Source organism: Ovis aries, chromosome 14, assembly GCF_016772045.2.
Source record: "Ovis aries strain OAR_USU_Benz2616 breed Rambouillet chromosome 14, ARS-UI_Ramb_v3.0, whole genome shotgun sequence".
Classification (NCBI taxonomy): Eukaryota; Metazoa; Chordata; class Mammalia; order Artiodactyla; family Bovidae; genus Ovis; species Ovis aries.
In genome coordinates this window covers 57,520,074-57,534,643 of record NC_056067.1, presented here as the reverse complement: position 1 = coordinate 57,534,643, position 14,570 = coordinate 57,520,074, and the positions used below count along the sequence as shown (strand labels likewise).

The following is a 14,570-nucleotide window of genomic DNA, read 5'->3' as shown; positions in this document are numbered from 1 at the left end:
AACCCCGTGGGTGCTGGGAGCCAGGCCGGTGAAAGGCTGCCAGGGTGGCTGGGAGGGTCACGGAGAGAGGCCAGTGGGGCCAGGGGCTGCGGAGAGGCAGGGCCTGGATTCCTGCCTCAGCGAATTCCACCTGGGGGCCTCTGCCCGCTGGAAGCTGCTGGGCTGCGGGGCCATTGTGTGGGGAGGCTTAAGGGATTTGACGGGACCCAGGGAGCCGAGAGGCCAGTGACCTGGCCGGGCTCAGTCTGCTCAGAGTGGCCGAGGCAGACGGAGGGCTCAGGGCAAAATCTGCTGCTCAGGTAGGGACCAGGCGTGGCCCCCTCCCCCCAAACGTAGGCGGCCGGGACTGCTTTCTCTCCCCGGGACTTGGTGGGGTCCTAGCCTAGCCCCCTGCTACCTCGGATCTGGGGGTCCAGGCCCCAGCCCTCTCCTTACCCCCAGAGAGTTGGTGCCCCAAGGGGCAGGGAGTGTCCAGCCCCTTCCCAGTTTAGGACCGGGATGTCTAGGCCCCCAGTCTTGGTCTCCCAGAGGACACAAAGGTCTAGGTCCTCAAGCTCTCCTCCCCCAGAGCCAGGGGTCCAGGTGCCCAGTTCTTTGCTCCCACTGGGACCTGATGTCCCAGCCCCCACCCCCTCTCCCCACCCTAGGATTTGGAAGTCTAGGTCCCCAGGTCGTCCTCCTTCAAACCAGGACTCAGATCCCCCAGCCCTCACCTCCCCCAGGACCCGGGAGTCCAGCTCGTGACCCCCTTTCTCCCCTCGCCCACAGGTCACCATGTACAGCTTCATGGGAGGCGGCCTCTTCTGTGCCTGGGTGGGGACCATCCTCCTGGTGGTGGCCACCGCGACAGACCACTGGATGCAGTACCGGCTGTCGGGGGCCTTCGCCCACCAGGGCCTGTGGCGATACTGCCTGGGCACCAAGTGCTACTTGCAGACGGAGAGCATCGGTGAGGCTCCGGAACGGGGTCTGGGCTCTGCTTGGGACCAGAGCCTCCCGCAGGGCAGAACCTTATAGCAGAAGGGCTCCCTCCCCCCCATTTTGCAGATGGAGAACCTTGTGGTTCAGTGAGGGAAAGTGTCCAGCCCAAGGTCACACAGCAGGGAAGGGACAGAGTTGGGAGCCCAGTATTTTTTTCTGGTACAATTACAGGATGTACTGATTAAGAAGTTAAGGAGAGAGGTGACGTTTTCTGGCATGAAATAGAGGTCAGGTAACAGCAGTTGGGGCTGGGGCTGACAAAAGAGCATTTTCTAAATATCTATTATGTGTCAAGAACTCTTTTCAGTACTAAGAGGATGCAGAAGCAATATAGACCCTAAATTTGCTGTGCTAGATGAGGTCTTTTTAAATATTTGTTGTGAGCCAAGCCATGTAATAATATATATGTGTGTGTGTATATATATATGTGTATATAGATGTATAGCGTATATGTTGCTGCTAAGTTGCTTCAGCCCTGTCTGACTCTTTGTGACCCTATTGTCTGTAGCCCACCAGGCTCCTCGTCCATGGGATTTCCCAGGCAAGAATACTGGTGTGGGTTGCCATGCCCTCCTCCAGGGAATCTTCCCAAGCCAGAGATAGAACCTGCGTTTCTTATGTCTCCTGCACTGGCAGCAGGTTCTTCACCACTAGTGGCACCTGGGAAGCCCATAGAGTGTATGCGTTACACTCTATATTGTAAAAATGGCATAAAAACAGTTCTTACAGTAGATGGACTAATGTGCACACATGCTCAGTCGCTCAGTCGGGTCCAACTCTTTGCTACCCCATGGACCATAGCCCACCAGGCTCCTCTGTCCGTGAGATTTCCCCGGAAAGAATACTGGGGTGGGTAGCCATTCCTTTCTCCAGGGGATCTTCCTGGCTCACGGACTGAACCCAGTCTCAAGCACTGCAGGCAGATTTTTCACTATCTGAGCCACTTACAATCTATGTTAAATAATATAAATTATTATAATGAGCTATGTATCTCTGTGTACCTCTTTCCCTATCTCTCTATATTTGTATGTATGTACAGTCATCCCTCAGTCCCTCAGCATACTCGGAGAATTGTTTCCAGGACCCATAGTGGATACCCAAGCCCCTGGATGCTCAGGTCACATAGTCAGCTCTCTGTATCGGCTGTTCCGCAGCCATGGGTCCATAGCCACAATTCTGCATCCATGGATTCAACCCCAGATCGTATAGTACTGTGTGTATTTATTGGAAAAAAAATCTGTGTGTAAGTGGACCTGCACAGTTCAAACCTGTGCTGTTCAAGGGTCAAGTGTATATATACGCATATATATGGAAGTTGTGAGTGCTCAGTCATGTTCAGCTCTTTAGAACCCCATGGACTGCAGCCCACCAGGTTCCTCTGTCCATGGGATTCTCCAGGCAAGAACACTGCAGTGGGTTGCCATTGCCTTCTCCAGGGGATGTTCCCAACCCAGGGATTGAACCTGCATCTCTTGCATCTCCTGCATTGGCAGGCTGGCTCTCTACCACTGGGCCACCTGGGAATCTCATACCTGGAGAGAGAGATACATAGAGATACATACTATATTACCTCACACATATTATGTAATATGTTATGTAATATATTAATGATATATAGTGTATCACGTGCTCTATATGTATCCAGTGATAACGGTAATAATAATTATAATAATAATAACTGGCACGTATTGTTACTGTGCCTTACATGCTATACTAAGTACTTTGCCTGGATTAACGCCCTTAGCTGTCCCAACAACACTAAGAAGGCAGTTCCTTTGTGTCTGTGAATAAGACAGAATACATGACCTTGAAAAACCAATTCTTTTGCAAGGGGAGGGGGTTGGGAGGAGGAGCCCACCTTGCCTGAGCCCTGTAATGTGACAGGCTTGTGACAGGAGATTTCGTCTACCCCATCTCACCAAACCTGAGCAGTAAACTGAGGCAGGGGGGAGCAGAAAAGCTTGCCCTGGGCTACGGGTTTCAGAACCCCATCTGCCAATCATGTATCTTTTCAGGATCCCATGTATCTCATGGGAGGTGGCTCATGGGAAATGCATCTCATGGGGAAAGGCTCATGTATCTTTTTCGTATCCGGCTGCACCCACTGTCATGCTTCTGCCACTCCTCCTGACTCAGACTGGGAACCACCCCACCTGACCCCCCGCCCTGGGACGGTCCGAGTTTCTTCTCTGTCTTATCTTTGCTGGGAATGGGAAAGAGGGAGGCTGGATGGAGGTCTTCAAGTTCATTTGACATCTTCATGACCCCGAGACTGAGGGTCTCAGGAACGACCTCACCCTGATAGAGTTTTGAGTATTTGTCCAAACAACTGGTTTAACTTGTTCATTCATTGTACGACTGATGTAATCCAATCACCAAAATTAGAGCAGGAGTCCTGAGCTTGCTTCCCCAGGGCTAAACCCAACCTTGGATGTGTATTCATAACATTTTTAAAGTTTCCAAAGTCGTTGTCATTGTTCAGTCGCTAAATTGTGTCTGACTCTTTGTGATCCCATGGACTGCAGCACACCAGGCTTCCTTGTCCTTCACTGTCTCCTGGAGTTTGCTCAGATTCATGTCCACTGAGTCAGTGCAGGGACGCTATATAACCATCTCATCCTCTGCCACCCCCTTCTTTTGCCTTCAGTCTTTCCCAGCCTCAGGGTCTTTTCCAGTGAGTTGGCTTTTCGCATCAGGTGGCCAAAGTATTAGAGTTTCAGCTTTGGCATCAGTCCTTCCAGTGAATATTCAGGGTTGATTTCCTTTAGGACTGACTGGTTTAATCTCCTTGCAGTCTCAAGAGTCTTCTCTAACACCACAATTCAGAGGCATCAATTCTTCAGCGCTCAACCTTCTTTATGGTCCAGTTCTCATATCCATATACGGCTATCCGTATCCATAGCTTTGACTATACAGACCTTTGTCGGCAAAGAGATGTCTTTATTTTATAATACACCAGTGTTAAAAAATCTGGAGGTTTTACATTAAAATCTGGACTTCTAGCTCTTGTTGAAAATTCCGGTTTTTCAAGCCTTCTCTGGGTTCATGGTCAGCTGGGTATGACCAGCAGGTGACCCCAAGTAGTTAAAACTGAGAGTTTTGAGCTTGACTTTCAACTCTAGTCTCTCTGCTAATGGTGGGACCTTGGGCAAAACACTGAATCTCTCTGAGCCTCTATTCCTTCCTTTACTTGAAAAAAATGGGCAGGAAAACACAGCATAGGACTCTTGGAAGGAATAAATAGGGTCATACAGGAAAAGAGAACCTGGGCCATACTTGATAGTTACCAAGTGGAAGTTGAGATCATGAAGACTGTTCTCAGGGATCTTCATTCATTCAACATGTTTATTGAACACCTACTACATGCCAGGCACTAGATGCTGGGGATACAGCAGTGAATGAGAAAGCCAGACCCTTGTCCCTACAGAACCGAAAACTCAGTGCAGAGAGTTAGACATCATAAACAAGTTAGAAATAAACAAGTGGGACGTTTTTAGATACGGGCAAGTGGTATGAAGGAAGGGAAAGGGAGCATGAGGCAGAGGGTAGACAGTGAGTAGCAGGGGGATATGGGAAATTGGTATTCATTCATTTACTCATTCATTCATCCAACAAACATTTCTCCAGACTCCTGTTCAAACAAGCCTCTGCTGGGCATGTTTGTGATGGAGAATCAACCAGGTACTTGCCCTCAGGGAGCAATCAGGCTGGAGAGGGAGAAAGACAAAGAGTCTCAAACCAGAGGAGGGAGTGCTGATGGTGCCTGAGGGGTGAGGGAGTGCTTCCTAGAGGAGGGGATCTGGGAGGTGGGCTTTGGAGGATGCATAGGAGTTTGCCAGGTGAAGAGGGGGGGGGGTGTTTGAAGAGCAGTGAAGGAAGAGCTGGGTCGGGGATATGGAGAGGGGGAAGGCATTCCTGCCCCCAGAGGTAGCAGCCTTTCCTCTGAGGGCAGGGGCAGCACAGCAGTGACTGTGGGGTGCTCTTACAGCATACTGGAATGCCACCCGGGCCTTCATGATCCTGTCCTCCCTCTGTGCCACCTCCGGCATCATCATGGGCATCGTGGCCTTTGCTCAGCAGCCCACCTTCACCCGCCTCTCCCGGCCCTTCTCCGCAGGCATCATGTTTTTCGCCTCCAGTGAGTGAACCGCACCCTACACCTACCCCTCTCCCCGACTCCCTGCCCAGCTCCAACCGCACCCATGCCACCCCCAATGCTGCGTCCATTCCCCACTGCTCCTCGCTCTCAACTCCACCTGCACCGGAATCCCACCTCCACTCCCAACAACAACTTCATGACTATTTCTAACGCTCGTTGATTCCTATACCACCTAAATGTACTGCCATTCCATTCTGGCACTCGTCACCTGGAGCAGGCATCAGACCCCACAGGCTTAAAGACACAGTTCCCAATAAGACTGCCCCTACTTCAGCTGCAAGTGAGGTCCCCAGCCCACTTGCACTTTTGATCTATCAGCTACAGATTCAGGGGTTCCCAGGATCCACTCAGGCTCAAAAATTTGCTGGAACAACCCAGGAAAAGCATAATACTTAAACATTTCAGTTTTATTACCAAGAATACAGCTCAAGACCAGCCAACTAAAGAAATGCATAGGGTGAGGCTGGAGAGAGTCCTGAACACACAGTTCCCATGCCCTCTCTCTAGAGTTGGGGCTCATCACCCTACCCTCCAACCCCAGCACATCCATATGTTTGCCAACCAGGAAGCCCCAGTGAGCAGCAGTGGCCTGCGTTTCTTTTGGTTTCATTACAAGGACGTGAATGATTGCATCATGGGCCACCTGACTGAGCTCAATCTCCAGCTCCTTTCTCCTCCCCAGAGGTTGCAGTGATCCCAGGTGGCTCCGTCTCAACCCTCCATCCTACGGTTGGTCTTTCTGGTGACCAGCTCTCACCCTGAGTCATCTCTGCTCATCAATATAAACTCAGGTGTGATTCGAGAGGCTCAAGAGAAACAAAGACACTCCTATTACTCAGAAACTTCCAAGGATTTAAGAGTTTCCCTCCCAGGAACCAGAGACGAAGACCAGTCAGACTCTTTATGACACAACATGACCCCACCCAATCCCTGCCCTTAACCCTACTCCCCATTCATTTTTACTCCTACTTTCAACTCAGCCACCATCCTCACCCTTATCCCTCTCTGCATCCATACCCCCTTCTCAATCTCATTCCAACTCCCATCTCTAAAAGCAAAAAGTTATGTCCAACTCTTTGCGACTCCATGGAACTGTAGCCCACCAGGCTCGTCTGTCCATGGGATTCTCCTGGCAAGAATACTGGAGTGGGTAGCCATTCGCTCCTCCAGAGGATCTTCCTGACCCAGGAATCGAACCTGGGTGTCCTGCATGGCAGGCAGATTCTTTATCTTCTGAGTCACCAGGGAAGCCCCATCTCTAAACCCAACTCCATTCCCACGCACATCCCCATCCCCCGCCCTCTCTCTCCAGCCTTTTTCGTCCTGCTGGCCTTGGCCATTTACACTGGAGTCACCGTCAGCTTTCTGGGTCGCCGCTTTGGGGACTGGCGCTTTTCCTGGTCCTACATCCTGGGCTGGGTAGCCCTGCTCATGACCTTCTTTGCAGGTACCGGGTTTGGGGGTGGGAAGGTCAGTGTCTGTGTCCCAGCTGGCAGCACCCAGGAGGCTGAAATGATGGGGAGTCCCAGATAAGGCGCCCAGCTTTGAGCCAGAAGGCAGACTCCAATCCCTGCAGACAATCAGGGAGAAAGGGAATACTGTGTTGGGATCTTGGGCTGGCTGAGGGGGATGAAGGGATGGGAGGGCTTGAGGGCGGGGTCCACTGGGGTCTCTTCTCGTGCAGGAATTTTCTACATGTGTGCCTACCGGATGCATGAATGTCGGCGCCTGTCCACTCCCCGCTGAGCCCAAATGTGTGCCCCGACTGCACCTGGAAGTAGAAGTCTGGTCACTGAAGAGGAGGGGAAGGGCCTAGAGGCCTGAAATCCTGGTTCCTAGGGGGCGTGAGGGGGCTTGGTCCCGGACCCTGGGTGGAGGCCCCTGACTCCTGTCCCAAGGGGAAGGGAGCAAGACTGGGGCCTGGGGGAGGCAGTTGAGAAGACCTACGACCCCACCCACCGAGGGGTTGTTAGAGAAATGGGATATCCATTAGAGCGGCTTTCTGGAGTCTAATAAAACTGGTTGAAACTACTGAAGTGTGGTCCCTGAGGGCTTGGGGTAGAGAGAAAGAGGGGTGATTGTGGTGAATGGGGCAGGGGTGATTGCATTATAGTAGCCCAAGCTGTTCAGTTCCTGTAGGGGTGGGCACCAGAATAAACCACACAGGCCCTTGCTACTGGGTTCCACTTCTTTAATTTTTTGGCCACACCAGGCAGCTTGTAGGAGCTTCCCAGGTGGCATTAGTGGGAAAGAACCCACCTGCCAATGCAGGAGACCTAGGAGACGCAGGTTTGATCCCTGGGTTGGGAAGATCCCCTGGAGGAGGGCATGGCAACCCATGCCAGTATTCTTGTTTGGAAAATCCCACAGACAGAGGAGTCTGGTGTGCTACAGTCCATAGGGTCATAAAGAGTGGGACATGACTGAAATGACTTAGCACACAGGCATGAGGGCAGCTTGTGGGTCTTAGTTCCCCAACCAGGCATGGAACCCAGGTCCCTGCAGTGGAAGCGTGGAGTTCTAACCACAGGGTGACTGCCAGGGAATTTCCTAGGCTCACAACTGCTAGGAAGCTGATGTGTGTAAATCCAATTCTTTTTTTTTTTTTTTTTGGCTGCACCAGGTCTTAGTTTCGGCATTCTGGGTCTAGTTCCCTCCCCAGGGATGGAACCTGGGCTCCCTGCATTGGGAGCATGGAATCTTCGCCACTGGACCACTAGAGAGGTCCCTGTATGTTCTGATGTGTGTGTGTGTGTTTTCCCCACATCACCAAGCAATTAATTCAATTCAGATACAATCTACCTGAAGAAACTGACAGATCACACAGGTTAAAGACAGCCCTGTAAGACCACCCCCAACTGCAGATGGCAGTCACACGTCCAGGTTGCCACCTGTGCTTCTGAAGGACTAGCAATAGATGAGAGGTCCCCACAGCCCCCTGATAGGGTTCGATTCATTTGCAGCTCACAGAACTCAGAGAAACATTGTACTTACTAGGTCACCAGTGTGTTAAAAAAGAATCTAACTCAGAACATCCGGATGGAAGGGATGCCCAGGGCAATGTAAGCGGGAAGGGGCCCGAAATGTCCATGCTCTCTCCAAATAAGTCACTCTTCCCACCAAAATCACAAGTTCACCAACCTCAGAAGCTCTCTGAACCCTCTCCTTTTGGGTTGTTATGGAGGCTTCATTATACAATTATGACTGAGAACATCATTGGCTATTGGTGACTGAGTTCAATCTCCAACTTCTCTTTCCTCCCAGGAGGTCAGGTGTTGGGACTGCAAGTTCTGGCCCTCTAACGGAGTGCTTGGTCCCCGTGGCAACCAGCCCCCTCCCTTTGGTTAAGGAGGGGTGGTTCCAAAGTCAGCACATTAATATAACATGAGACACCTTGATTGCCCTCACAACTTAGGAAATTTTAGACTTTAAACATCTGGATGCCAGAAAATTGAAAGTGAAGGTGTTAGTCGCTCAGTGGTATTCGACTCTTTGTCACCCCATGGACTGTAGCTCACCAGACTCCTCTGTCCATGGGATTTCCCAGGCAAGAATACTGGAGTGGGTAGCCATTTGCTTCTCCAGGGAATCTTCCCAACCCAGAGGCTGAACCCAGGTCTCCCGCATTGCAGGCAGATTCTTTACCATCTGAGCCACCAGAACTTACCTCTGTTTTCTGGATGCCAGAAGAGGGGACAAAGACCCCACTTATATATACTTTATATACTTATAAATCACAATATCACAAGAGGATAATAGGATAAATGACAACAGCTGTGGGACTTTCCTGGTGGTGCAGTGGTTAAGACTCTGAGCTTCCAATGCAGGGGGCCTGAGTTCAATCCCTGGGGGAACTAAGATCCCACATGCTGCATAGCATAGCCAAAAAAAAAAAAAAAAAAATCTGTGAAAAAAACAATTTCCTTGCCTACTCATGCCATCTCCAGTTGGTTCTCCCAACTTTCCGTCTCTCCCTGGATGAGCCCCTCCAAGAATAAACACTAGAAGTCTGACCTGCACCTCCTCCTGCAGCTGCCTTTTCATCCATCTTTCATGACATTGACCTTAATCTTCTCTTCATTCACTCATTCGTTAGTTCACTCAACAAACTCATGCCTACTGCCATGAGATTTACTAATGCTTATCATAAAACAATAAGACTGTTTAGAAAGCTAGTTCCAATAACAAGAATATTTATTGCAGCCTATGTTAGGAACTGTTATATTAATAGAGGCTTACTCTCTAGACATATTTATTAGGCCCTCCTCAAATAACAATAATACTGTATTTATAGAGGCTTCCTCTAGTAATTATAGCAATTGAAGTCTTCCTCTTTTCCTCTTTAGAATATATGCCGCCAAAGCAAGCACAAAGTCTTCTTTAGTTATAATTTATTGAAGCCTATTTAAGTAGAAATATTTACTGAGACTTACTCCAGGAATTCATAGGGGCTGAAAGCTATGGTTTTTCCAATAGTTGTGTACGGATGTGAGAGCTGGACCAGAAAGAAAACTAAGCACTGAAGAATTGATGCTTTCCAACTGTGGTGCTGGAGAAGGCTCTTGAGAGTCCCTTGGACTGCAAGATCAAACCAGTCCATCCTAAAGGAAATCAACCCTGAATATTCATTCAAAAGACTGATGATGAAGCTGAAGCTCCAATACTCTGGCCACCTAATTCTAAGAGCTGACTTATTGGAAAAGATCCTGATGCTGGGAAAGATTGAGAGCGAAAGGAGAAGGGGGGCAACAGTGGATGAGATGGTTAGATGGCATCACTGACTCAAAGGACATGAGTTTGAATAAACTCTGGGAGTTGGCGATGGACAGGGAAGCCTGGGGTGCAGCAGCTCATGGGGTCGCAAAGAGCTGGACATGAGTTAGCAACTGAACAACGATGACTCTAGTAATAACGATAATGTTATAACTTCAGACTTACAGCTCCAACTACTACTTGCTCAACATTCCCATTTGAAGAAGCATCTCAATTTTCACATGTTGGTCTAAAGCTGAGCTCCTGATCTCTCTCACACCCCACATCTGCTCCTACCAACATCTCCCCAAACGAGTGCAGGCTCAGTACACGTGGACTTAGTTGCTCCGTGACACGTGGGATCTTCCCAGACCAGGGATTGAACTCACATCCCCCACACTGGCAGGTGGATTCCCATTCACTGTGCCACCGGGGAAGTCCTATTTTTAGTCTTTTGAGGAACCTCCATACTGTTCTCCATAGTGGGTGTACCAATTTACATTCCCACCAACAGCGTAAGAGGGTTCCTTTTTCTCTGCACCTTCTGCAGCTTTGTTTTTAGACTTTTAAAGGAATTTTTATTAAAACATGATTCATATCTTGTCCCCGTTGTGCTCTAAGTCCTCCAGTGGCTTGGACCTGGAGGTAGGATGAAGGTAAAAATGGAGGAGTGTGTGGATTGAGGTAGGAATTCCTGGGGTTGGGGAGAGGAATGAAGAAGGAAGTAGGGGTGGAACCGGTGTAGGTATAGAAATGAGAAGAGGGTTAAATGTGAGGATGGATTTGGGTTTGGGGATGGGGTTGAGATTGGTGTTGGGTTTGAGATTAAGAAAGTGGTTAGATGGGAGGAGAGGGTTGGGGTTAAACTCAGGGGTTTAATATGGGTTGTGTTTGGGCATCAGGTTGAATGTAGAGTTGGGTTTGGGAACAGGAATGGGGTTATGTTTGGGGTTTGAGATGGGATTGAATTTGGGGTTGGAGTGGAAATTTGGGGTTGAAACTGGGGTTAAGGATGGGATTGAGGGAATTTCCTGGTGGTCCAGTGGTTAGGATTCAGGGACCTGGGTTCAGTCCCTGGTCAGGGAACTAAGATCCTGCAACCCTCAGGGTGCAGCCAAAAAGAAAAGATGAGTTTGGGATTGGGTTTGGGAATGAGAATGGTGTTGGAGGATAGGAATGGGGCTCAAAATGGGATTGGAGCTGTGGTCAGGATGAGGTTGGGCTTGGGATGGGGTCGAGATCACAGAGGAGGACATTTCCCTGGTGGTCCAGTGGTTAGGACTCTACTCTCACTGCCAGGGGCCCGGGTTCAGTCCCTGATTGGGGAACTAAGGTCCCACAAACCATTTAGTGAGGCCAAAAGAGAAAATAGGAGAGAGGTGGTGGGGAGAAAAAGGAAAAACAGAAGATCACAGATGGGTTCCGAGCATGTGATCATCACATGCCCTCAGCCCAGACTTCCTGAAGCCTGTCCAGCTGCTCCTCACAGGAGCCGGGTCCATCACCGCTTTCGAGATGGTGCCCCAGCTGTCCATGACCAGGATCTCCTTCCAGGAGCCTGTCCTCCCAAGCGTGTTCTCAGGAGTGACCAGTTGCCCAGGTGGTGAGGATCTAGATGGGGGGCAAACTCTGCAAACTGGAGTCTCCAGCCAAGGAAGAGGACCGGCCTCCTGCAGCCACTCTTGTTCTCCCCTTCGCCGGCTGTCCTGGGACTGTCGGCTCAGTTCCTCTTTGGGACAGCAGTCCTGTTCCAGGTCACTCCTGCTTCACAGAGATAGGGTTAGGGTCTGCGCCTCCCCGCTGGGCCGTGACACCTTCCCCTTGTGCCTGAGGTGGGGCCCAGAGCCTGACGCTGGTTGAGGTGAGGAGAGCCGGAAAGTCTTGCCCTGACATCCTTTACCCATCCCCCCTCTCCCCCTGACCACAGAAACCCCGATCCCGGCGATGAAGCCCACCAGGCTGAACGCCTTACCCTCGGCCGAGCTGTTTGTGAACTCATTTGTACCAGGATGTGGGCACGTCTTCCCCTCTGCAAACTTTCAGAACTGTGGTCACTATCTACCTTCCCCCCGGCACAAGCTCCAAGCAAGGAGCCAGGAGTCTGAGTTCAGCACCTGGAGTCTAGGCTTCTAGCACCTTCCTCATGCAGCGCCCAGCATCCTTGCCAACTGCCCCCTCTCTTTTTTCAGAGACCCTAGAATTAGGGGCCCCCACCTCCCAGAACGGAAAATTGCAGAATTACAGGAAAGCATGATGCATTCCCCCACTGTCTCCCTCTAGTCACACCTCCCCTCCCATCTAACTCACACCCCAGCCTCACTCACCGCATGCCCCCTCTGCTCACTCCTCTACCCACCTCCCATCTCTTTCTCTCACCTTTTCCAGGAAGCCCCTCTGGTGCGGAGGCCCCCAAGGGCAGCATATAGAGAGGCTTCTGTGGAGACAGACAAGTTCCAAACCAGTGACAATGTGACATCTTCAGGGCCAACCCCCGCCGCCACCGTCCAGGGTGAGGGAAACCTCAGAGAGGGGCGGGGTTGGGGGGACGGGTGTCGATGCAAGCCAGGAAGGCAGGGTGTGTCACACAGAGCAGCTGCCCTGGACAGGCTGAGACCAAACGGGCCTGACGTTGAGGAGCAAAGACCACCCCCCAGCCGCCCCTAGCGCTTGCTGGTTTCTCTTTCTTGAGACCAGAGGACCCAGGAATCTGGGGCGGAGGGGGAACAGACTTCCTCCTCTTTCAGAGACCCAGGAGGCTAGATCACCAGCCTCGTCCTTGCCACCCAGGACCCAGGAACCCAGACTTCACCCCCATGGAGCCCTGCCGGTCCCTGGCCCTCCTCACCAGCTCCCTGGGCCTGGTGTCCCTCTTAGTGGCTCTGAGCACGAATTTCTGGTTTGCAGCCCAGGGGCCCAAGTCTTCATCTCACTCAGGCCTCTGGCCCAGCAAGGATCAAGTCTCAGTAGCAGGTAAGGGCTGGGGGTGTGGTCTTGGTGCTGGGAAAAGCCTGCGGGGACGGGCAGTCAGAGGTCCCATTTCCGAGCAGGCTACATCCATGTGACGCAGAGCTTCTGCATCCTGGCCGTCCTGTGGGGCCTGATCTCCACGGCCTTTCTGGTCATGTCTTGCATCCCTTCGCTGTCTGCCCCCGGACGCGGCCCCATTGTCTCCACCTTCATGGCCTTTGCTGGAGGTGAGGACTCCGTGCTGGGCTTGGGGGCGGGGAGGAGGGGTGCTGAGGAGGGGGAGCTGCTGCAGGGGGGCTGACCCGACCCTCATGTCTCCATCCCCAGCCCTGTCCCTGATAGTGGCTATGACGGTCTACACCATTGAGCGGTGGAACCAGCCAGGAAACCCCCAGGTCCAGAGCTTCTTCGCATGGTCCTTCTACCTGGGCTGGGTTTCAACACTCCTCTTTCTCTGTACAGGTGATTGTGATTGCTGCCTGGGGAGTTCTGGGGCTGGCTTGAGGGGCTGGCTGGGGCTGGGGTGGGGGCTGGCTGGGGGAGGGGCTGGCTGGGAGGGTTGGGGCTGGCTGGGGGCTCTGAGGGAGCAGGAGAGGAGCAAGTATCTAACTTTTCTCTGCTACCCCAGGTGGCCTGAGTCTGGGTGCTCACTGCACGACCCACCGGCCTGGCTACGAGGCCATGTGAACCGCAGGATGGCCTTAGAGCTCTGTTCTCTGAAGGCATCATCAGGAATCCTGAAAGCAACAGCTGGCTCTCCTTCCAGCCAGCCTGCCCTGACTCTCAGCCTCCACAAGCTTCTTCCTTTGTAGCTTCATTCATTCAACAAAAATTTGCCGGGATCTGGTTATTCAAAGGGTCATGCAGCTACGACATAAACTGATGACATGCCAGCTCCATGGTGGGTGACGCTGGGCACCCAGAGGGGAGTCAGTCCTGCCACCCGCCCTGCCCTTCGGGAGCTCCTACCCAGTGTGGGGACCAGTCTAGGCTCAGACATGGCCTTAGGGTCCTTGTTGTCTCTCTTCTTTGTCCTTCCATCTCTTTTCTTCCCTGTGTCTTTTTTTTTTTTTTCCTTTTTGACTGCATGGCATGCAAACTTCCGGGACCAGGGATTGAACCTGCTCCCCCTGGAGCGGAAGCACAGAGTCTTAACCCCTGGGCCAACAGGGAGGTCTTCCTTGTACCTTCCTCCTTTTAGTTCTTGTCTTTTGGCTCCCTCTCTGATTTAGTCACCCTGGCGTTCATCCTTAGTCCTTGTTCATTTCATTAATAAATTCACTCCTTCGGCTGGCTTTTCCTGAGCGCATCCTTTCTGCTGGGCCTTCCACCGTAGATGCCGAGGTGACTCAGACTGGGCCCTGCCTGCCAGGGGCTCCAAGTCCCACAGGGGCAGGCAGAGCCCAGGGCTGGTATTGCAGGAGGACTGGCTGTGTCTGGGGGAGAGGTGGGATGTGGGGGTGAGCTTTCTGGGGAGAATGTGTTTAGGAACTTCTCCAGGGATGAGGAAAGGTAATGCAGGCAGAGGGACCCCAAAGTGGAGGCATGGAGAGGCTGGGAGTTCTCACAAGATGGGGAACAGCACTTTGTGGTCCACTGTCGAATGTGAGAGGGTGACAGGAAATGAGGATGGGTGAGAAGTAGCACCTCTAACCCCACAATTGACTCTCTTGAGGGTGATAGGGAGCTAAGGGTGGAGCAGGGGAGGGAC

The 14,570-nt window shown here is 51.7% G+C and overlaps 2 protein-coding genes and 1 long non-coding RNA gene across 3 annotated transcripts; 2 read left to right on the top strand and 1 right to left on the bottom strand.

The window, feature by feature from the left end:
- The first annotated feature begins 774 nt into the window (after positions 1-774).
- LIM2 (lens intrinsic membrane protein 2) lies at positions 775-7,171 on the top strand. Its single transcript, XM_060398854.1, is given in 5 exon segments — positions 775-1,038; positions 1,040-1,091; positions 4,970-5,119; positions 6,453-6,587; positions 6,825-7,171. Coding segments are annotated over 5 exon segments (663 nt in total). The 3' UTR covers positions 6,887-7,171.
- Positions 5,530-12,421, bottom strand: LOC132657778 (uncharacterized). Its single transcript, XR_009596389.1, has 3 exons — positions 12,269-12,421; positions 6,848-11,653; positions 5,530-6,710 (listed from the first exon to the last, which is right to left on the bottom strand). It is a non-coding gene; the product is annotated as an uncharacterized LOC132657778 (long non-coding RNA).
- A 53-nt stretch (positions 12,422-12,474) lies between these two features.
- On the top strand, positions 12,475-14,154 carry NKG7 (natural killer cell granule protein 7). The gene is made up of 4 exons (XM_027977537.2): positions 12,475-12,862; positions 12,940-13,086; positions 13,187-13,321; positions 13,488-14,154. Exons 1-4 carry the CDS (start codon positions 12,706-12,708, stop codon positions 13,544-13,546), a joined length of 498 nt encoding a protein of 165 aa, XP_027833338.1. The 5' UTR covers positions 12,475-12,705; the 3' UTR covers positions 13,547-14,154.
- Positions 14,155-14,570: the final 416 nt, after the last annotated feature.

Coding starts and splice junctions, on each gene's coding strand:
- NKG7 (XM_027977537.2), top strand. CDS start 12,706: ATGGAGCCCTGCCGGTCCCTGGCCCTCCTCACCAGCTCCCTGGGCCTG. Junction 12,863..12,939: donor GGATCAAGTCTCAGTAGCAG/GTAAGGGCTGGG, acceptor ATTTCCGAGCAG/GCTACATCCATGTGACGCAG. Junction 13,322..13,487: donor ACTCCTCTTTCTCTGTACAG/GTGATTGTGATT, acceptor CTGCTACCCCAG/GTGGCCTGAGTCTGGGTGCT.